At 36.9% G+C, this 22,807-nt stretch overlaps 1 protein-coding gene across 2 annotated transcripts; it reads right to left on the reverse strand.

The window, feature by feature from the left end:
• Positions 1-1,118: 1,118 nt before the first annotated feature.
• Positions 1,119-17,640, reverse strand: LOC121413287 (centrosomal protein of 126 kDa-like). 2 transcript variants are annotated; one of them, XM_041606056.1, is made up of 10 exons: positions 17,402-17,640; positions 12,326-12,457; positions 11,411-11,565; positions 9,867-9,941; positions 7,220-9,349; positions 6,135-6,260; positions 5,446-5,520; positions 4,502-4,572; positions 3,841-3,873; positions 1,119-2,001 (listed from the first exon to the last, which is right to left on the reverse strand). In XM_041606056.1, the coding sequence occupies exons 1-10, from the start codon at positions 17,431-17,433 to the stop codon at positions 1,873-1,875; spliced, it is 2,958 nt and encodes a 985-aa protein (XP_041461990.1). In that variant the 5' UTR covers positions 17,434-17,640; the 3' UTR covers positions 1,119-1,872. The 2 variants fall into 2 exon arrangements, with proteins under 2 accessions (XP_041461990.1, XP_041461991.1); XM_041606057.1 differs by lacking the exon at positions 3,841-3,873.
• Positions 17,641-22,807: the final 5,167 nt, after the last annotated feature.

Raw genomic sequence — 22,807 nt, forward strand, 5'->3', positions numbered from 1 at the left:
GATACCATAGAATAAAATTGATTTGCCTTTCCAAAATATTACCTTAATACATGTACATTGGCTTGATTCATATCATATCACTATATTAGCTTTGGGAGATATGAAGACTGCTTCATAAAAATTGTCATTACCTGACAGTTACCATAGTAACAGTCATACAATTGTGCTTCTCAGCCGATCAGGAACCAAGGAATATTGTTAAATGACAAATGTTGGTGAGATGCCTCTATGTTCTCATGTGGATGATACTATATTTATCTATCAAGGCCTCTCTATATAATTGAAATATTTCCAGTTTCTCATTGGTCAAAACTTGTAACCGTATTAGTGCAAGAAACCTATCCAACATAACTTTTTAGCTGTACATAAAGCTATCAAACTATATGTATCTCCTATTAAAGTTGTGTGTTAAAGGTAACAAAAAAAGCAAATTAAATGCCTTTCTGCATTAGAAAGGCACAAGATTTTAACACAATGAGATCAAATGACCTACATGTACAACAGCTTCATGTAACTCTTTAAAGGTGTTTCATAATAATACAAATGACAAGAAGACTAAGATGTTCAGACAAGTACATGTAAAGTGTGAACTGAAATATGACTGTAAATGTAATTGTATTATTATGAAACACCTTTAAAAAGTTCACATGTATGTGTGAACTGAAATATGACTGTAAATGACTTCATTCATTGGAACATTACATCATTCTAAACATCATAGCAAAAATATTTGACATGTCATATTCCTGTGGTGTGTAAGGCAACTTGTACCTACAACTTTAATGAACTCTTCAAAAAATATTCCTATGTTCTTCATAAAAGTATGTATATGTTAGCAGACACCGAATGACCAGTATCATTTGCACACACTACAAAGGCACTACCACAGACAAAGGTTTCATGATTTGCAACAGTAAACTTCTGAAAGGCAAATTTGCAATGGATGGCAAAACCAGCATCCTAATTCTATTTCTTTTGTGATTTTGAAATGAAGATACAGTGCAGTGCAGCTATTGGCTATCTTTACAAAAGATCACACACACAATAAAAGCTTTACAAGCCAAGAAGGAGAGGAATGGATATTGTCATCCTTAAGGTCTCCTCAAGGTGTTTTTAAGCTTCATTAGTCATATGACTAGTCACATGATTTCAATGTTATGGAGAAGAGTCAGGCTCAGAGTGAAACTGAGAGCAAAAATATCATCTGATGAGCTACAAGACTCTACAAGGATTTTCTCTCTTTGTTGACAAGATTTCCTTGGAGAGAAGTGTTGCATGAAAAGTCAATCTCAAAATCAATCAGAAGTTTGAAAACATTTGCAATTTAATAACAGATTACCAACCTGCTTCTTGCAACAGAAAGGATAAACTGATTTTCTACAGACCAAATCAATCCATCAATAACACAAATTTCACAATTCAAACGAGATTTGAAATTGATTTCAAATCGATTTCCTACAACATCCCCACCTTGCTGATTCTAAGCGGTAAGTTGACAATCTAGAGGAATGTAAAGAAATCTATCAGGGACCACTGCACCACTGGTGCAGGAGCAGCAACAGCTCTTCGATGTAGGAGCAGGAGCTTTAGCAGCAACATAAGCCATACTTAAAATTCCTGTAGGAAGTTTTTGGAGGCTACTCTACATAGGAGCATGTACCGACATCAACCATGAGAAGAGCTTTTTGTTTCAACCTAGTATGAGAAATAAAGACTAATCATTCAGACATCTGCCATAGGCAGAACTACCCTTCTCTCAGTGTCTCTCAAGCTCATCTGTGATGTCCTACACAGCTATGAAAGCAGAAGAAGCATGATTCTTTTCAGACATCCATCTGGGGCAGAACTGCTCTCCTCTGAGGAAGTCCCAACTCATCTGTGATGTCCCATTCTACCGTTGCTCCTGTCGGCTGACTGAGCCCTTGTCCGATAACTTGGTCTCGTGACCCCGTTAGCCCCGGGTCGTGAACTCATAGGACGATGACCCCTGAACCCTGCAGACTGGTGAGATAAAAGAATTCAAACAAGACAGGGTGAGCACTTAAAATAGTACAGGCTTTTAAAAATAATCTTAAAAAAACTTTGAAATTTGCAATTTCGACTTGTTTTGACCATTCACTGAAAAAGGAGCCCCTAAAATGTTTGGGTAAAGAAAGAAAAGTTCTTGGTGGGCACCATCATTACTCAATATAAGCAAGTAGTGTAAAAACAGTCAACAAAACAAACATTTATACAAATAAATATATACAACAAAAGAAAAGGATGGCCAGATATAAAATGAAAAAAAAAAATATCATCTAATTTCTCAATAATGAACAAATGTAAAAGTAGTCTACCAAATATAAAGACAGATATAAAGAAAAATCACAGTAGCAATGAAGTACATGCACTGAGAATGGTTGAGATGGTTTGAGACAATTATGTGATACTGTTGAAAAATGTATACTACATCACAAAATTTAAACAAAACAATCTATGGAGAAAAAAACACCACCACCAAAATTCATAAGTATTACGCTTGCAGTACAAATCATGTAGACTCACTCAAATTACCCAACATCATGTAAATTAGCAACTTATGACATTATACCAACAAATGATTACACAGTCAAGTACATGCACCTAAATCTTCTCTGAATTCAAAAGATTTGAACCTGGTTGTATTTCTCAATGGTTTGTATCCATCAGTCTACTAGCTGATGCATCGACTAACACCACCATGGCTAATTATTATTTGGTTAAATATTTTCTTGTTTCATCAGTCATTTTGTCTAATGCTCCACTTGTCCAATCTTTCACTTATCTACTTAGTATTTTGTCAAATGATCATTTGCAAGTGAACACTTGGTCGATGTAATAGCTCATCTAATCATAATAATAATGGTGTCAAATTAAGCGAATATTGGACGAAATGGGGGTAGCCTGAAATGGAAAATTAACAAAGTTATAAATGGTCTAAATGGCAATTGGTTCAATGGTTCGGAGACAAACTGGTTGAAGAACAACTAGGAAGAAATCATGTGGGATGAAAACAAACTTAAAGGCCAAGTTGACCTTCAGAAAAATGTTGATTTGCATCAATAGAGAAAAATCAGACAAGCATAATGCTGAAAATTTCATCAAAATTGGATGTAAAAAAAGTTATGACATTTCAAAGTTTCACTTATTTTCAACAAAATAGTTATATGAACGAGCCAGATACATCCAAATGTGAGTTGATGTCACTCACTCACTATTTCTTTTGCTTTTTATTGTTTGAATTATACAATATTTCAATTTTTACGAATTTGATTGGGACTTCCTTGCCTGAAGCACAAAATGTTAAAATAATGGAATTCCACGAGTTCAGGGAGGAATGAAACTTCATTTCACATGACAATGACAAGAAAATAAAAATATTTCATATTTCATATAATAAAATACAAAATTAGTGAGAGAGTGATGTCATCAGTTCCTCATTTGCATACCGACCGAGATGTGCATATAACTGTTTTGTGAAATGAAGCGAAACTTTATAATGCTATAACTTTTTTATTTTACATCCGATGTTGATGAAATTTTCAGTGTTATGCTTGTTGAATTTTTCTCTTTTTATTCAAATCAAGTTTCTGTTGGGGTGGACTTGTCCTTTAAAGTAGGCAAAGTGAATGCAGAACAAGCAGCAAATTTACTATTTAAACATGCAATTTATTATGTAAAAATAAGGAAATAAATGACTAATGCTGATGTATTGTTAAGGGTGAATATGATATGAAGCTACCATGGTACAACTAGGATGAACTACCTCAACATACATATCACAATTTATACTAAACACTACTCAATGATTGAAAGGCTTACATTCTCATCATCTATGACTTCATTTGGGGGTTTCTAATGAGGGTAGCAATAAAATAAAACAAGATGATGATCTACTGTAGTGAAGCCATATAATACATCTCTTGGGTTGCTGATGATTATGATAAGCTAAATCTGAGTTTATACATGATGCAATTGTTAAACAATGAAATGGTGATTCCGCTGTGTCGAAATGACTTTAAACTACTACATTGAAGTACAACATGTACATGTACTACAACTGTGCTTTATCACATATTTAGGGGGTTTAATCCATAAATACATGCAGTGGTCAATAGATGGAAAAGGACATTAAAGGTAAAACTTTAGAATATGTTTTCACATTTCCATGTAATTATGGAAATGACAGCACTCTTTAGATCTGTATCATAAGTCTTCATAAAAATGAAAGGAAAATATAAAATACATCCATGTAAAGTAAACTCATTTGATAGATTCTAAATTGAAACCAATTATTCTGATATGAAGACACAACACTACAATGTATGGACAAGAAATTAAGGGGAAACAAGGCAATGTGGTTTTAAAAAGTCAAGGGTGGGGGATTCTCCCCCCCCTTTTGACCATGCCATAGCCATCTGTTCCTAAATTGCAATTCTTTCATAGATTATCAAGCTCGAAACAGACACAAGTTGTTACTTACATGTTGCGGAGGTCTAGGTGGCATTGCTGGATATATGGGACTAAAAGATCCATTCATGTCAGCTGTCACAGCTAGAAATAAACAAATTAACAAAATAAACAAAATATTTATCAAATATCATATCAACAATATATCAAGTGATTTACACAAAATGCATGTACAATGACATAAAAGTAGCTTATGAAACGGAAATGATTTGCAATTTTATTTCCATTTCTGCAGTATGCCCATTAAAGGGGAAGTTCACCCCGAAGAAAACTTTGTTGTAAAAATAACAGAAAAAATAGTAAAAAATATTGGTGAAGGTTTGAGGAAAATCTGTTAAAAAGTATTAAAGAAAGTTCTTAGAGTTCAAAGTTTTGGATTTATGACGTCATAGACGAGCAGCTGCCTCATGTGTTATGTAATATAAAATGCATGAATTTCAAATTTTGTATGGTTCCTGATGACTTAATTTTGTTTTCTATTCATGATCAAGTGTAAATTGATTTGTCTATTGATATACAAAAGGTATAGTGAAAACCATTTTCAATTTTCTGAGAAAATGACATTTCTTTGATTTTTTACCATTCGCTATGTATGAATGCTGCTCGCATGACGTCACAAATCAAATAATTGAAATTCTAATAAATTTTTAATTATTTGATGAATTTTTCTCAAACCTTCAGCAATATTTTATTATTTTTTCTGCTATTTTTACAATAAACTTATTGTCATGGTGAACTACCCCTTTAACATACACATTCACAAAAGCAGCTTTATGGGCCACATAGATGCCTCCACAATTCAACAAAATCTCATTCTCCCATCTGATGACGATGGGTGCATTCCAATGAAACAGTATCTCTACAATAAGTTTGGATTCTTGATTATTACATATACAAAATTTGAACACAGATTAATAAATAATAATCTTACTTGAATCAAACCATTGAAACACTTACTTTTGAGTCTTGCATTCAGTCGATCTAATGACTCTAATACCTTGGCCTCCTCCATGGATAGTGCACTTGGATTGGCTGAAATAAACAAAGATACAAAATAATTTATTTAAATTGGATGTAAATTTGCTACCCACTCGTTATACGATGGTACATCATATTTCATTTTAAACAATACCTTATTTGAAAATGATGATTCCTGATAAATGTAGCATTATTGTGATACTACAATACCGGTAAACATACACGCAATGGCTCAATACCCCCTTCCATTCAAGAAAAGAAAAACCGAAGCAAACCAATGATGTAAGCTTCAATGCAACCAGAAACACTGTACTGACTATGCAACATGAAAGGGAAGAAATGCTCAATTAAGCCACTACACCACTTTAAAGGGAGGAATATCTGACCAGTCTTAGGCCTATAGCAGCATTGTTATTTCAATCTCTTGACACAAAAGTTTTTAAGTAAAAAATTTATCATCCCAGCAGCAATATGTGATATCTTTGGTCTACACAATCCTGAGGTGATGTAATCTATGTTGATCTGAGCCAGCAGTGATATGTGGAAATGAAATTTTGTGATGGCTTTGACCTAACCTTTGTGATCTTGATGACCCTGGTTTGTTATATCTGCTTATCTACCCAGCAGTGACATGTGGACATGAATTTTTGTGATGTCTTTGACCTAACCTTTGTGATCTTGATGACCTTGGTGATGTAATCTCTGCTGATCAATCACTGCTGCTACGTCAGCTTCATCAGCGTTCTGCTGTACCATCTGTTCTGCTTGTTGAAAGGCCATAAGACTATCCGTCACTGTGTGAGAGGCAAATAGGTACATGTATCAGGCATTGGGGAAAAGGAATAACTGATAACATTAATGACCCAAATAAAAACTTTAGGTAAACAATGTGCATAGTGTTACACATTATAGTAAACTAACAATGCATTTGGTACATTGCAATTTGACTATCAACTAGAAAAGAAGGATTTCCTGTATGTATTATATACAATTATAATGTAAGTTCTGAAATATCCTTGATGAAAGTAAATGGTCTGAATTCACAAAGGTGGTTTTTATAACGATCGGTTGAACCCATGGTTCATGCAGATTTCCTGTATGAAATTCCGCTTATCTACCACGTATTTACAAAGTGTCCAATGCTGATGAGCGCTTTTGTCACAGTGCGCCAAATTGACATCTGTTGCCATAGTTATCTTATTCACGAGTCCACTGTTTTGAAATAAGGAGTCCACTCTTCAAACAGTGGACTCATGAATAAAATTGCGTACTTAACCATGGCAACAGGCATCAATTTGACACTGTGACAAAGCGAGCATCTGCATTGGACATTTTAAATATACACAGTAAATAAGTATAATTTATACAGGAAATCTGCATAAACCATGGGTTTAGCAATCTGTTTAAAAACCACCTTTGTGAATTTGGGCCAATATGTTTGAGAGTACATAAGAGCACAACAGCAGTTTTCTTTGCAGAGAAATTGTCTCCGCTACGCTAACGTAAATAAGTACCTGGCAGGAATATTTATTCGTTGTGCTTAGTTGACACTATTTGCATTACTATTTCTCACCAATAGCTCATAATCAATGACGGAGTCTCCATAGAATTTGTGAATGTGACCATGTAAATGTACATGTACAATGCACACTCAAATTTCATCACATATAATGTGCAGTATTACTTTTGTACATCCACTTATATGCAATATCACTTCTACATTATGGTGGGGAAATAAATAGTATGAACTTACTTCCTGGTGTACTATACTGCTGAGCTACAGTAGCAGATCTTCCTGGTCCTTGTTGGCTAGGCTCTGGTCCACGCTGTCCATTGGTCCTAGATGCACTGGAACTCCTCACATGAGGGCGCCGTTGCTGAGAAGCAGGCGTCTGCTGGACATGGGTTCCAGAGTCACTGTTAGTCCTGTAACGAGGGACTATGATCTGTCTTCTGAGTGTATCATTGTACTGGCTGAACCGTGGCTTGTTGGATGGTGGGGCCACTCGAAGGTTTGCCGTTATCCTCTGATCTTGGTGTGGGTTTGTACTGGATGACTGCCTTGTGTTAGGTGTCTGTGAAACATGGCCATTCTTCTGGTCTGTCCCATCTTCTCGTGTATTCAAACATGTCCTAACCTTATCCCATAACCAATTGATTTCATCATCCGTGGGCGTCTTGTCTAATCTAACTCCATTCTGAATGACAGGTGCTTTCCCTGCAGCAGCCCTATCATTATCAACAACATTCTGTTTACTTTCAGTGCCAGTTGGGAATCGGTTATTTTTCAATTGCATGCTACTTTTTCCTTTTGAGCCATTAGCATTTCCAGATTTTGGTCTTGGTGGAATGCCTGAAACAACATTGTCTGTCTTACCACCTAACCTCTCTTGTACAGTCCTTGCATCAACACTTGATATGATCCTTGGTTTGCGAACAGATGTCGCATTTTCAGCTGCTGCTTGTGTCTCTACGCTCTCATCATCGCTGTATGTCAAATCCGTCCAGCGAACACCTTTCTTTGGGGATTTGATTCCACTCTGTTTGCCAATATCAAGGCTGTCCTTCATGATTGCAGCCGCCAGTCCTTTTGCTTTACGATCTTTGGTAGGGGTCTCACTCTTGTGCCGTTTTAAGATACTCTTAGGAGGTGACAAAACTTCTGGCTCTTCCTCCTCTTCTAGTGTGATGTCCTCACGTGCAATTGTTTGTTGAGGAGTTTCCTCAAACCTTCTATCTTGAGGAGGATAAGGCATCACAGAACCCATTCCTCCATAGGCATCAGTTCCTCTAGCAGAAGCATTTGCTGAAGCATTTGACTGCTGTGCTTCAGCTTCTTGAGTTCTTGCTGGATATGATACAGCTGGAGCAACAGTAACTGCAGTTGCTGTGGTCCTTGCTGAATATGGCCTCGATCTTTGACAAGTGTTTGCTGTTGGTGCACTGACATGTTGCTGAATAGGGGGTTTACTGGCTTTGGAATTCGACCAAGCATGAGCTGTACCATTTTTCTCTTGATAAGTTCCATTACCGATAGTGGTCTTTTCAGTTGTACCGTTCTGTGTCCTAACTGCAGTACCATTCAGTGTACCATTGGTGGCGTTGTGTGCAGAAGCAGTGGCTGTTTGTGTGATTCCATTAAAAGCAATCCCTTTAGGCTGAATGCCATCATAAACTGAATCATTCTTGATATTCAAAGTAGTCCTGGTTGATTGCTTCGTCTCTTGGCCACCATGAGTCTGTTTATCATTGTTACCTCTCATTAAAACATTATTGTGATATAAACTGTAGTTACTGAGATCTTTCTTCACTTCAGAATTCTGCCCAACCCCAGGGCCATTGGAAACGGGCACACCACTCAGATTTTCATAACTTGAAGTGGCATGAGCCCTCTGGTGTTTGGTCCCATAGCTCTGGGTCAAATCTTCTCTTTCTCTCCGATGTTCTTCCAGACTATCAACACTTGACAAGCTTTCACTCCGGTGAAGACCATTTTCACTACCCGCTTTACTCGCTTCATTTTGAATGGCTTGACTGAACTCCTGTAACGTCCTCTGCTGTTGCTCAATCAGCTTCTGTTGCTGCTCTGCAATCTCTTGTTCAATCAAACTGGTCCGTGAATCTGTCCTTCCTTGCTTTGCAACAGATTGTAGTGCAGATTGTGTTGGTTTTGCATACCCTCTAACCTCACCCCCAGAAGCAACGTTGGCATTAGTGTCTACATAAGCTCCACTGTAATTGAATGTTGTAGGGTATGTGGATGCTGGGACTGTTCCATTGTGTTGGTAGGTGGAATAACCTTGCCCATATTTGAGGGACAATGATGTGGGCACACCAACCATCTGAAGAACATCATCTAGTGAAGGTGTTCCACTCCCATGACCTGAGAAGGGAAGTCAAAGCAGTCAGAATGAATTTATCCACATGAACCCCTAATACATAATCTCAGTATCTCACACTTCTTCATAAAAATATGCCAAAAAGAAAAATAAAAGGAAAAGACTAGCTGGTCTCAATCGCAAATACATGGAAATATGTGAGTTTGTGTAAATTTAATAAAAAAAGATCCTGATGTGTTTTGTAACATAACAGAGTGATCTATATTTATGGCAAAGAGATTATAATTACTTGATATTGATAATGATCATAATTACATTATTACAGGCAATAGGGGTTACCCAACCATGCAAATGTGTATGTACATATAAGTTATGACTCCTTCTCAAATAGACCTTATTCCAGCATTAACACTCAAGAAAAGTTTTAAATTACAGAGATATTATATATTTGTAATTTAAAACTTATGTTGAGTTTTTATGCTGAAATATGGTCTACTTGAGGAGGCATAACTTATCCAAAAGTTAAACATGAAAGGCAATATGAAGAGAGCAATAACATACTTTGAGGCGATTCCATGCGATAACCTCTGGCGATATGAACATTGTCATGCAGGGGAGCACCTGGATATGCAGGGGCTGAATAGGGTTAAAAAAAAAAGGATTAACAAAAAAGAAAATTACAGATACAGGAGTACACCTATCAACAAGCAGAATAGATCTGGCTCTTACAAAATTACATTAGTTTTGACATTCACGTAATATTAAATCAGCGAAATATAATGAAATTAAATATCCTATAGCTGTGTAGCTAGCAGACTACTCCCCTCAGGAGGTCCTAGGAATATGAACAAGGTTAAGGGATGGAATCTAATCTCTTAAGGCCACCGCATACCTTACGACCCAACTGGTTTACGACTGGTCTGCGATTGAGTGAGTGGAGATGAATCCCAAGGTAGTCATAAGCCTCAACCCCGCAAACCTTGCAATCCATCTACCCTGCTGTCTGCGACTTTTTGACATAGTAACTGAGAAAATGATGCTAATTACAGCGTATGTGCGTTGCATATCCCATATCCTACATGTAAGTCAAATCCTTACAATTTTCCTTGTGATTTGTCTCTGACCGGCCTGCGACTCTAAAGCCGACAAGAGCCGTGATGTCACATTTCTCCTCACTCAGTCATAGCCCAGTCAGGTAGTAAGGTGTGCGGTGGCCTTTAGTTTACTTAAACATTGATACTCAAGACATTGATTTATAAACTCCTCTTTATCCCCCGTGCACATGGGCAGTGAAATGTGTGAGCACCAAGTAAAGCAAGAGAAATATTTGTTAATTTTTATTTTTTTTTTTTTTTTGGGGGGGAGGGGCTGAGGCATCGTAAGCAACTCATTGTTGGATACTTCCATAGTGAACTGTGAAGACTCATGTAGCTATTGCATATATTTTCAATATTACAGAACAATCAGTGTGAGTCAGTAAAGGACTGGTGATTACTATGTAGCACATGATCACCGAGTGGCCATCACTTTCAAGCAGTTGTAAAAAAATATTTTTTCACTAATGTTAAACCGACGGTAGTGAGAAACAGGAATAAGAGTTTTAAGCAGGCAATGACTGTGTCACTTCACTACATAGGAAAATTCGGATGTTGTTTGAAGGTTTGCATGGTGGCATGTACAATCGCTGATGTGGTTTACGGTACACCATGTGGAGTGTTATAGAAACAGTGGATAGAAGAAATGGATAGGCGAGAAAGTGGTAATTTGAGAGTAGAGTATTCTTTCTTGAAAGTAGTCCTGAAAAGGACTGTACACCAGGAAAGATTGATGAGTTGAGAAGAGCTTGAGTAGTAGAGCTGATGAGGAGATGCTGGCTTGAGTCGGCGAGTAGAGATGATGAGTAGTAGAGAGATTCAACGTTTCGGACAGGTTGACTGTCCGTCTTCAGGAGTGGAGTGGAGTGGAAAATTCAAAATATTAAATGATTACTTTTTTTTCCTTACCTTATTGTATCAAAGGAACTTTGAACTATTTTGGGAAATGCAAAGTAAAATCATGAAAATAATGATAATTTGGTCACACATTTGTTTTCACTTTTATAATACCTGTATGATGAAATTCATGCCTTCGAGCTGAGCCTTTGTTTTGTCTCTGATATCTATTAGTAGCTTCCCTTTGTCTCTGTCGCCTCTCATCAAGTACTTCTTGTCGTCTCTTAGCCTCTCTTTGTGCTTCTAGCTTCTTTTTGGTTTCAAGAGCTCTGGAGCAAAATTAAACACAATACTGTACATTATCTATCGAATGACGGATGACCTACAACGTATGATGCTCTATATTGTTGAATATCTGACTTTACCTACGGCACCATTATGGCTGGACAAAATGAATTCATACCTGAAGTCATTTCAGGATTGCTTACTATTCAGAACACTTTTAAAAATGCTACAGAGTAATGAGCTGATGGCATTATTATCATTTTTTTCAGTTTTTATACATCTTCTTTGAGCATGATAAAAAAACACAAATACCCAAAGCCCACATTTGGTAGAAACAGTACTATTAGCCTGGTTCTACATGTAAATATTTCAAACCAAGCCAATAGTACATTGTACATTGACTTTAAATGGGACCAATTCGAGGTATTCATGTGGTTATACATGTATCTCTTGGCCTGTAGAACCAATTTTTATCAAATTTGGGTCGCGTATATTTTTCATGATGCTCCTGTAAGGCTACTAGTACAAGATTGAAAACAGTGAAATGCAATCAGACATAAAGATGGTCTCCTATTTGGGATAGCCTAAATTACTGGCAAAATTTTCTTTCACAACACTATTGGCTAAAAAAGAGATGGAAAATGGTAGTCTCCCTTGGAATTACTTATTTCATCAAAACAGAAACAAAAATATTAAGTTAAAGATGAAACTAAAAATCATAATCTGAAAACTGGAAACAGACGGGAAGGGTCATAAATATAGAAGAAAAAAAAATGCTTTTCAACTTCAAATGATCTCACTTACTTGCGTCTTCTATTAGTTTCGACCGAGAGCTTTTTGGCTCTGTCCCTGGCAGCAATCTGCTTGGCATGCTCAGATCCCACATCTTTCATCCGTGTTAACTGCTCTTGTTCTAGGATCTGGTATTTATTATTACTGATGGAATTAACCAAGTCAAGGAAAGTACATGTGCACATCATAATAATAATAATAATAATAGGCATTTATATAGCGCCATCTATCTAGAAGTATTCTATTCCGAGGCGCGTTGTTATTATTATTATTACCCCGGCTTTAGCTCGAGCTGCCTCTCAGCGCTCATGCATTCAAGGAATTAATCCTACCAGGTACCCATCCACCTCACCTGGGTCGAGTGCAGCACAACGTGGATACATTTCTTGCTGAAGGAAATTACGCCATGGCTGGGATTCGAACCAACGACCTTCTGTTTCAAAGTCAGAAGACTTATCCACTGGGCCACAACGCTCCACCATCATTTCATGATCAAGGTTCCATTTCCCTATAATTCTACCTGTGCAGAAACAGAGTTTCATTATTTTGTAGAGTGGTAAATCTTAAGTATTTCCAACATGCGCACTGTGTGTATCATGGTATAAGCACATAGATCTACATGTAGAACCCCTTTCATATATTTAAAAAATTGGTACAATTCCCAAAAAGTTCCATTACTATGTCTGCACAGTGCACACCAATTCACTTTACACATGATTTCGATTGAGACTGTGTTTTAAGCCTTCTTAGACTTAGTGAAATAACCGACTCAAATCAATCATGCAGATTACACATATTAGGACCAATGCAAAAACCCAGAACACCAAAACAATAGTTTTGGCATTATCTTGAGATAAGTCACAATTTCAAACTTTTAAGAGTAAGGAGGCATTTTAGCAAATGGCAATGGGAAATGGGACTTTTGAGGGAAATCCATCATTTTACCACCTTCGGCACACAGGTCAGTGTCTTGATCTAGGCTCCATGATTAAGATACTTGGGCTCATATTCTGAAGTCGGGTTTAACGTAGACCATGGTCTACTCTGTGCTAGAATTATAGGAAGGCAAAAGTTTCAAAATTTTGTTTACAGTGATTGCTTCTCATGTTTACTGTGCTCTTTACTTAATTCTTTAAAGGGGAATGAAACCTTTGGAACAAATAGGCTTGTGTAGAAACAGAAAAATCAAAGAATAAGAATAAAGAAAGTTTGAGAAAAATCGGACAAATAATGAGAAAGTTATGAGCATTTGAATATTGCAATCACTAATGCTATGGAGATCCTCCCATTGGCAATGCGACAAGGATGTGTGATGTCACTGATGAACAACTTTCCCTTTGGTGGACTATAAAATACCCTCAAATGTCTCTTTTTGCTTTTTCTTATGATCATACAAACTCTTTATCCATGATGTATTCTTAAAAAATAGGTATTACATGCCCTCATGTAGAAAGAACACATGATCTAGGGATAGATGTGATAAAAGAGGCAATTCAAGTGAAATATATACTAAAGTAATGGGGAGAGTTGTTCACAAGTGACATCACACATCTTTGTCGCATTGCCAATTTGCTATCTCCATAGCAATAGTGATCGCAATATTCAAATGCTCATAACTTTGTCATTATTTGTCCGATTTTTCTCAAACTTTTGTTGATCTGTTTCTTTGATTATTCTGTTTTCACACAAGCTATCTTGTTCCAATGTTTCATTTTCCTTTAATTACAAAGACAGCTGTCATACTCATCCTTCCGAGGCAGTTAATGTTTTGGGAGTCAAATGAGCTGATACATTGAACCTCTACTCTCTAGACTAGCCTAGGCTAGGTCTATTAGCATTATTGTGAAATAGGGAATCACTGTAAGGGCAACCCAAAATATGAAATTGATGATTTTGATGAACTAATGATAATCGGGCCACCAAGAAAAACATTTAGTGTCTCTCAGTACCTCAGGCGATGACAGTTCGTATAGGGATAGGCTCCACTACATTTCACTACCGCTAACCTCCGCTCCACCTATCTGAACCATCGGGGAACAAAAATTATTTCTCAAAAACCAGTGACAAACTGTGTCACTTTATGGTAAAAAAGGCAGCATATCATGACAAAAAATACATTAAGCTTATACTCTAGGCCTACAGTGACTAAACTTTCTATTGGACACAAACTCACTCCTTGTACTTTCTTGTACATGTCTCAAAATCAGTGATTTGAAGCCGGTTCTCAGTTCATCACAAGTATTAAATTATCTGCGGAATTGAAAATGGCAACCACAGCGCATGCGCAATCCGCCATTTTAAATTTGGCAGAGTTAATTCATACTGATAAACTGAGAACCAGCTTCAAATCACTGATTTTGAGATGTTTGAAACTTGATTATAATTAGGCCTCTAGATCATTATCAAGTTTCAAATTTTATGTTTTGTTAAATGATTTTTATCTATAAATTTTCCTTAAAAACCGCATTTTGTAACAACGCTTATCAAAGGTACGTCATGACGAAGCGGTTCAAGGGTCAAGCCTATTGTATTTGCGTTGTTTACAAATGTATCGAGGGATCTACACGAGATCAGTCTGGTAAGAAACCTGCCATTTTTACTATTAAAACTAACACACTTTTTTACACCTTCATACGCAGTAGGCTTCTTTGAGAGTATGAAGGCTCATAGATTAATCTAACCAATTGCACCCCCTAAATATGGATTTCCTAGGAAAATCCATCCGGGTGTATAGGTGTCTCGTATGGAAAGGGTTTCAAGGCTTCGTGATGAAGAAGTATAAGTCAAAATATTAAAAAATATCCTCACGAAGTCCTCAAGGCTTGCCCAAGCCTAGACAGCAGGCAGCAATCTGTTTTGAGGAGTTTTTAAATATGCTTAAAATTTTTCTATTTCTCCTTGTACATGGTTGGCTTGCGAACATGCAGCCAACGTTACCCGATGCAAGCATCTGTAACGTTGGCGAAGAACAATAGGAAACAAGATGGCGGCGTAAACATTGGGCAAGTGTCTTCAGTCTTGTCATATTTGAAAAAAAAAATTTTATGAATTCTTGTTTAAAAATAAAATCGATGGTGCAGAAATTTTGGAAATGAAGTTTTATCCTATGTTCATGATTTAGGGCTAGATCTTAATGGAAGTAGAAATCTCGGGGGCGAAAGTTTCAGATTTTGGCGGCCTACACGCTCATGAATGGATAGGAATACCTGGCTTCTTTGAGAGTAAGCCAACGTCACTAAATGATTTTTACTCTCAAGAAGCCACCTGGCTAAGCCAAGCCAAGGTTTTTTCTAAGAAAATCCTACATTTCTTTCAAATTTTGATGAAAAATGGTACACTTATTACTCATAATAATATAATGAACATTATAGGATGGGGGGTGGGGTGTCCGAACACTTTATATTTTTGTAGCCTTCTTGTTTGTCTTTGCCTGAGGCTTTGGATTACACTAAAAATATGAATTCAATAGTTGTAATCATCAGTAGAGGCGCACGGCCAATATGGGAGACTCTCTCCAATAGGGGAGATAATCTCCCACATTGGAGACTTGCTTTGCAAAAGGACAAAAGAAACAACACCAACAAAAGCATGATTTTTTCCACCCAAAATTTTGTCTCACTGAGGTCAGAAGCCCATTTGTTTTGTGTGTGATTGACAACAAAAATCCTTATCAAAACAAAAGTAGACGGTGAATTTTTAAAGTAGATGGTGAAAAGGGGTAATTTTTCATGAGGAATCTGCTTATCACATTTTTATTTGCCGCCAAGGTAATCCTTTTGCCGCAAATGTAAACAAAGGAAATTGGTCTCCAAAACTGGAGACTGTCTCTGAAATTGGATACCCAAATTCTTCACAAAAGTCTCTGATATTGGAGATAATCTCGCACATTGGAGAGTCTCCAATATTGGCCATGCGCCTCTACTGATCATCTTCTATTTTGTTCTCTATAATATTTCCTGACATTTTGGACAAAATTGATAAAACTTTCGGCCAAATCGTGTTTTGGGGGACCACTCGTAGATTTGTGTACGCGCACTCGTGTACGAAGTGAATGGAGGTGGAAATGGGGAACCGTGCGTGTGACTGAATAAAGCACTGCTGTATGAAGTGAACGGTGTTCCCAATATCAGGATAATGCCACTTGTTCACTGCTACCATCTGGGGAGCGTTTCATGAAAGGACTTGTCGGACGTTCTATCCGACAAGTCATTTTATTTGACAGTTACTATAGTAACAGTGCCTCTCAGCCAATCAGAATCAAGGAAAGATGTCAGATCTGACAACTTGTCGGACAAAAATGTTGATGAAACGGTCCCCAGGCCTGTGGAGAATCTACAGGTACATGTAGGACTATGCCAATGCTGTTAGAGCACACACTTTAAAAAAATCATTAAAATATCACTTTTGTGCCCAAAATTACTAATTTCCATACAGTTTTAATTTATTTATCATTAGTAATGTGGGAATAATTTTTGTATTCACCAGAGCGCTCAAAAACTTGAATTTTGGGCATATTTTTGTGTCCGCTCTCTATGTATTGGTGGAAAGTAATAATAAATATGGCAAGAAAATTTTCATTTTTTTATCTCTATTTTTAATTAAGAAAAAACGATATAAAGAATCAAATTCAAATAAGAGCCAAGCGGTATGAATTAACAGGTCTAATGGAAACTCTCAGTGTAAAAAAATCAAGCATTTGCCCCAAAGAAAAAGAGAAAATAAGCCAAACATTGCCACACTTATTTTGTCACACATGGAGATATTATAACTGAGAACAAGGTTATATTAACCTTGTTCATTGAATGAGTGGATAATGCCAAACTTTCAGCTTTCCTTGTAAAAAGTTGTAAATTTTTCCAAATAACTTTCTAAAATTGATCGTCCGGATACATAACCTGTTCGGACACACAACAACTGGGTACTACCGGTACATACATGTAGGCCTATAGTAAAATTACCTCGGGCCTAAGTTAGCTACCGGACCTCGAGGGGTTTATGCCCCGGCCAGGGCCGCCCAGCCTCCCCAGCCCGGCCCGATGCAGCCTAACATAGCATAGGCGTGTATACGGTTGCGAACGAAAAGGATACGAATAATATCCTCTTGCTGTATCTGTCAACATTGTAGCCTCCTTATAGTGACACTGTTTTGCAAATATTTCTCCACGATCATGTTGCACATTTCAATATCTTCAGGATCAGTCTGTTTTAAACGTCAATACGACGATATCTCACAAATAATAATGAAAACAAGTCACCTATCACTGTCCGAATTGACACAATCGACGTCCATGTTGACTGTTTCCACAACTATGTTATGCAAATGAGATGACGTATGTTTTTCTTCAAGCGCCATCTGCGTTGACTTATTGAAAAGTTTGTGCCCGAGATGGGACCGGGGCCGGAGGGAAAATAAAATAGCAATTGGTTTATTCACAACAGACCTACCCTTTATTATTAAAGGAAATTTAATCAGATATCACACCAAACACGTAGAGTACATTCAAAGGAACTAAAGAAAAGTGCACTAAACGTGAACACGAAAAATACCTTGGATCAGGGCCAGAGACTGACCTGCAAGCGGGGCCGGACTTATTTGCCCAAACTCCGAGCCCCCGCTCGCCCTGGAAGTGCACCTGCCAATTCTATATGCATATTCATGAAATGTGTAAAAAATCAAAATTAAAATTTATATTCTTTGATTCATTGAATTGTAGTGAGGGACCAATTATAGCACCTTCAGCCACTGAAAATTATTTGCATGTAAAGTGTCTGCTTACTCCTTTTGTTAATGCATTGCGTATTAAAGTTTGGTGATTAAATATTTTGCTCTTTTTCGTCGGTTGGGACTGTTTTTTATTATTATTATGCCTAATATTATCATTTTGGGGGGCCAGTGGATCGAGCGGGGGGGGGGGGTCATTCTTAGTGATGCATGATTATGCTCCAGGCTCCATGAAGACTCACCTTGGAGTGATCTTAATGTAAAGGTCTATTGATCACCATAATAGATGAATAGATTCTCCTTCATAAACCCACATCCTTGAATCGAATGTTGCCCTTTCAAAAAATAATCAATGAATAAAGGTTAACCTTGCTCGCATTTCAAGTATTAATAAAGATCCCTTTTAACGTGACACGATTCTGTAAAGGTTGATTGTTCGCATTGATGCAGCCTTTAATTGATTTTATTCATGAGGCCTATTCATTTTCATCGAAATACTTAAACGACACACCATCAGGCACACCATGCGAACTGACGCTTTGTCTTCCAGCGATAGTAGTACATCATGTCTTTAGTAGAGATCCAACAAGAACCAGGCCCGGCAACCTATATAGTCTGGTCTGTTAGCGTCAAAAATGCCCTACTTGTGGACACGGTGGACAAAAGCATGATTTTTTCTCCAGACCTTTGTTTATGTATAAGAATTAAGAATGGGGTATGCTCCAAAAAATCTGGCTGCAGGAACAGTGAAAAAATGGGTGAAAATGTCAGAATTTATGAGTTCAGATTTGTCTGATATATAGACTAGCGCTAGTGCAAAACTCAATAGCAGTGCATTATTTTGCATTGGATTAGTTCTTGAATTCAGACCCTTTTTGAACAGATCTTCTGTTTGTCCTCGCATCTCAATGCACCAAATATCTGAATGAAGATGCTAACCAAGCCAAAGGGTGACGGTGGAGGGGGTTGAATGTTGGTGTGTGTGTACATATTTTGGTCTTGGGGTAAAGGTGTGCAAGACACATTTTTTTGCATGTGTTGGAAATTGTGTTGCCATGGTAACAGTGTATTATTGCAAAAATAAGGTAAAAATCTTGCAGTTAGAACAACTTCCTCTGTTTTTAACCGATTCTCATGAAATTTGGCACACACATTGGCCTTGAGGTGAAGATGTCTAAGACACACTTTTGTGTGTCTTTCAGAAATCTTGTTGCCATGGTAACAACATATTATCTGGTGAAAATTGGGGAAAAAACCTTACAATTCAAACTGTTTCATCAGTTTTCAATCAATTTTCATGAAATTTGGCACACACATTGGTATTGAAGTAAAGATGTACAAGGCAATTTTTGGGTGTGTTTCCAAAATTGTGTTGCCATGGGAACAACATATTATATGGCAAAATTTAGGTAAACTTGCAATTTGAACTACTTCATCAGTTTTTTTTGTTGTTGTTGTTGTTTTGAACCAATTCTCATGAAATAATTATGGCTCACACATTGGCCTTGAGGTAAAGATGTGCAAGAACCTTTTGTCAGAGAGTGCATTGCCTTGGTAACCACATTTAGCCAGAAATATGGGGAAAACTCATTGTGGATCAGTCTACTTCTCAGTTTTCAGCCTGTGCTCATAAAAATTGACACAAATATTCATTTTGGGTAAAGATTCATATTCAGTATTAAAAGGGAATCAAGCCTTGGTCATAATGTTGTGTGCATGGAAAAGGAGAAAAATAAGAATGGTGAAAGTTTTAAAGAAATCGGACAAGCAAAATATAGTTATGGCTGCTTTAAAATTAAGATCCCTAAGGCTACTAGTATGTAGAATTCAAATTGGCAACTGGGTAAGTAAATTATGACAAGGGGTGGGGCGGCAAGGACAACTTTCCCATAAGACTAGTAGTTATCAGGATTTTTGGTTTTCTCCTAAATCCCTATTCCATTGGGGCCGTAATATAAACCCGGTAATATGTTTTATGTCCTCATGAAAGAAAGATATAATTTGAAGTAAAACTTTTGAAAAAAGAAATTTTAGCTAATTAATTATTCCAGTACATGGAAGAGTGGTCCTTGCCTTCTTAAATCACTGTGACATCACATATATGCGGTCAATTTGAAGTCTTCATGGGTATAGTGATTACCAATGTTTATAACTTTAATATGTTCACAACTTTGTTATGGTTTGTCGGATATTGTTCAAACTTTGACCTATAAACTTGTCTGATTTTTCATTTTCCTCTAAAAACAAGTGTTTATTTGGGTTTGATTCCCCTTTATAACGTCATATAATAGCGCAGGGTATTAATCACCTTCAATAATATTTATAGGCTTTTTTTGGGGGGGGGGGGGGCGGAGAAGGTCCTTAAAAACTGACAACATAAAAATATAGAAGGTTAAAGGCCATGACCATGATGAACTTAAACACTCTTAAAAAAACACCCCTTACATTTTTTATTTGGGGGGGGGGGGCTTTAGAAAATTGCCACATAAAGATTAAAATGAAATTATAACGACTAGGAACTTAACCCCCCCCCCCAAAAAAAAAAAAGGGAAATCCTTTACACTTCAGCATATTAATTTAAAGCCTCAAACATTCTGCTTTGAAAAAAAAAGTTTCCGGTGTCCAATTAATCAATGTTTTATTTGAAGCATGAAGCAGGGGCTGTCACAGAAATATACTGAAAAAATCAAATGAAAGAAAATATAAGGCTAAAATCTATTGTGCACATAGGTATATTTTTGATATGGTATGTTACTGAGTCATGGATTTGCAAGTGAATTTCTAAAACAAGTGCAGATATTTTTGTATATATTTATATTTCTATAATAATTAGTTGCATGATTAAAGGTACACTTTAAAATATGTCAGAAAAAATATACTTAGAGAGAGACTGGAAACAGAAGGAGATGGCATGGTGAAGCTCAAAATCAAGAGTGATGTGAAAGTTAAAAAGAAAGAGTAGGAACGGAATAAGAATATGAATAAAAGACTGAGTAGGAGAATATAAATAAACAATGGTTAATTGGGTACTGTAAACAATTTTTTTATCAAATCAGAATGCATTAAGCTTCAAATGAATGGTCTGAAGTGCAAATGACTCTTCTTACCTTTGAAGGGGGGGGGGGCATTTTCTGCTAAAAAGTATTATCAGCCCCCTATTTTTTCGGGGGGGGGTTAAGTTCCTAGTCATAATCCTTTAACTGTAATTTCAATGAGGTCATTTTCTAAAGACCCACCCCCCCAAAAAAAAAAGAGTAATGTCTAGCTTTAAAAATGCATTGACCCCTGAGGGACAAAGGTGTAGACTGGTTTGAGCATGGGGAAGTAGAACTAAACCTGGTATGGGGAGGGGTGCACATCTTGGGGAGGTGGAACTAAGGTTTGGAAAATCAGCTGTTGAAAGTAGAAGGGGTACACATTTTGTTTTGCTTGCCAGTGTTGGAACTCCTCTGCTTCAGCAGAAGGTTTCATATTCACCCAGTGTACCTCCAGCCTATATGCCCTTAAGGGGATGCGTTTTTCTAAGAGTGTTTATCATTTTTATGTTTCTAATGGCCACTGCCTTTAACCTTCTTTGATGTCAGATTTAAAGGACTAATCCTGCCCCTTCCCCCCAAACCCAGAAATATTAATGAAGGTGATTAATACCCCCACATTTTAATGCAGAGAAGACATTTAGAATTTAATATGAATCTTTACCCTAAGATGAATATTTCTTCCAATTTTTATGAGCACTGACTAAAAACAGGGGAAGAAGTTTGATCCACAAGTTTTCCTACATTTCTGGCTATCATATGTGGCTACCCTGGTAATGCACTCTCTGACAAATGCAAAAAAAAAAGGTTCTTGCACATCTTTACCCCAAGGCCAATGTGTGAGCCAAATTTCACGAGAATTGGTTCAAAACTGATGAAGTAGTTCAAATTGCAAGTTTTTTACCTAAATTTTGCCATATGATATTTTGTTACCATGACAACACAGTTTCTGAAACACACACAAAAAGTGCCTAGTACATCTTTACTTCAATACCAATGTGTGTGCCAAATTTCATTAGAAATGATTGAAAACTGATGAAGCAGTTTGAATTGTAAGATTTTTTCACAATTTTCACCAGATAATATGTTGTTACCATGGCAACAAGATTTCTGAAAGACACACAAAAGTGTGTCTTAGACATCTTCACCTCAAGACCAATGTGTGTGCCAAATTTCATGAGAATCGGTTAAAAACAGAGGAAGTGGTTCTAACTGCAAGATATTTACCTTATTTTTGCAATAATACACTGTTACCATGGCAACACAATTTCCAACACATGCAAAAAATGCGTCTTGCACACCTTTACCCCAAGACCAAAATATGTACACACACACCAACATTCAACCCCCTCCACCGTCACCCTTCGGCTTGGTTAGCATCTTCATTCAGATATTTGGTGCATTGAGATGCGAGGACAAACAGAAGATCTGTTCATAAAGGGTCTGAATTCAAGAACTAATCCAATGCAAAATAATGCACTAATATTGAGTTTTGCACTAGCGCTAGTCTATATATCAGACAAATCTGAACTCATAAATTCTGACATTTTCACCCATTTTTTCACTGTTCCTGCAGCCAGATTTTTTGGAGCATACCCCATTCTTAATTCTTATACATAAACAAAGGTCTGGAGAAAAAATCACGCTTTTGTCCACCGTGTCCACATAATTCCGCTAACTGACCAGACTAATAGTTAAAGTGATTGGTTAACATTGGTTTGAATTTTTAAAAAATCT

The sequence above is a fragment of the Lytechinus variegatus genome, chromosome 4, assembly GCF_018143015.1.
Source record: "Lytechinus variegatus isolate NC3 chromosome 4, Lvar_3.0, whole genome shotgun sequence".
NCBI classification, from domain to species: domain Eukaryota; kingdom Metazoa; phylum Echinodermata; class Echinoidea; order Temnopleuroida; family Toxopneustidae; genus Lytechinus; species Lytechinus variegatus.

Coding starts and splice junctions, on each gene's coding strand:
- LOC121413287 (XM_041606056.1), bottom strand. CDS start 17,433: ATGTTGACAGATACAGCAAGAGGATATTATTC. Junction 9,942..11,410: donor GCATGAATTTCATCATACAG/GTATTATAAAAG, acceptor AACCCTATTCAG/CCCCTGCATATCCAGGTGCT. Junction 4,573..5,445: donor ACTGAATGCAAGACTCAAAA/GTAAGTGTTTCA, acceptor GTTTATTTCTAG/CTGTGACAGCTGACATGAAT.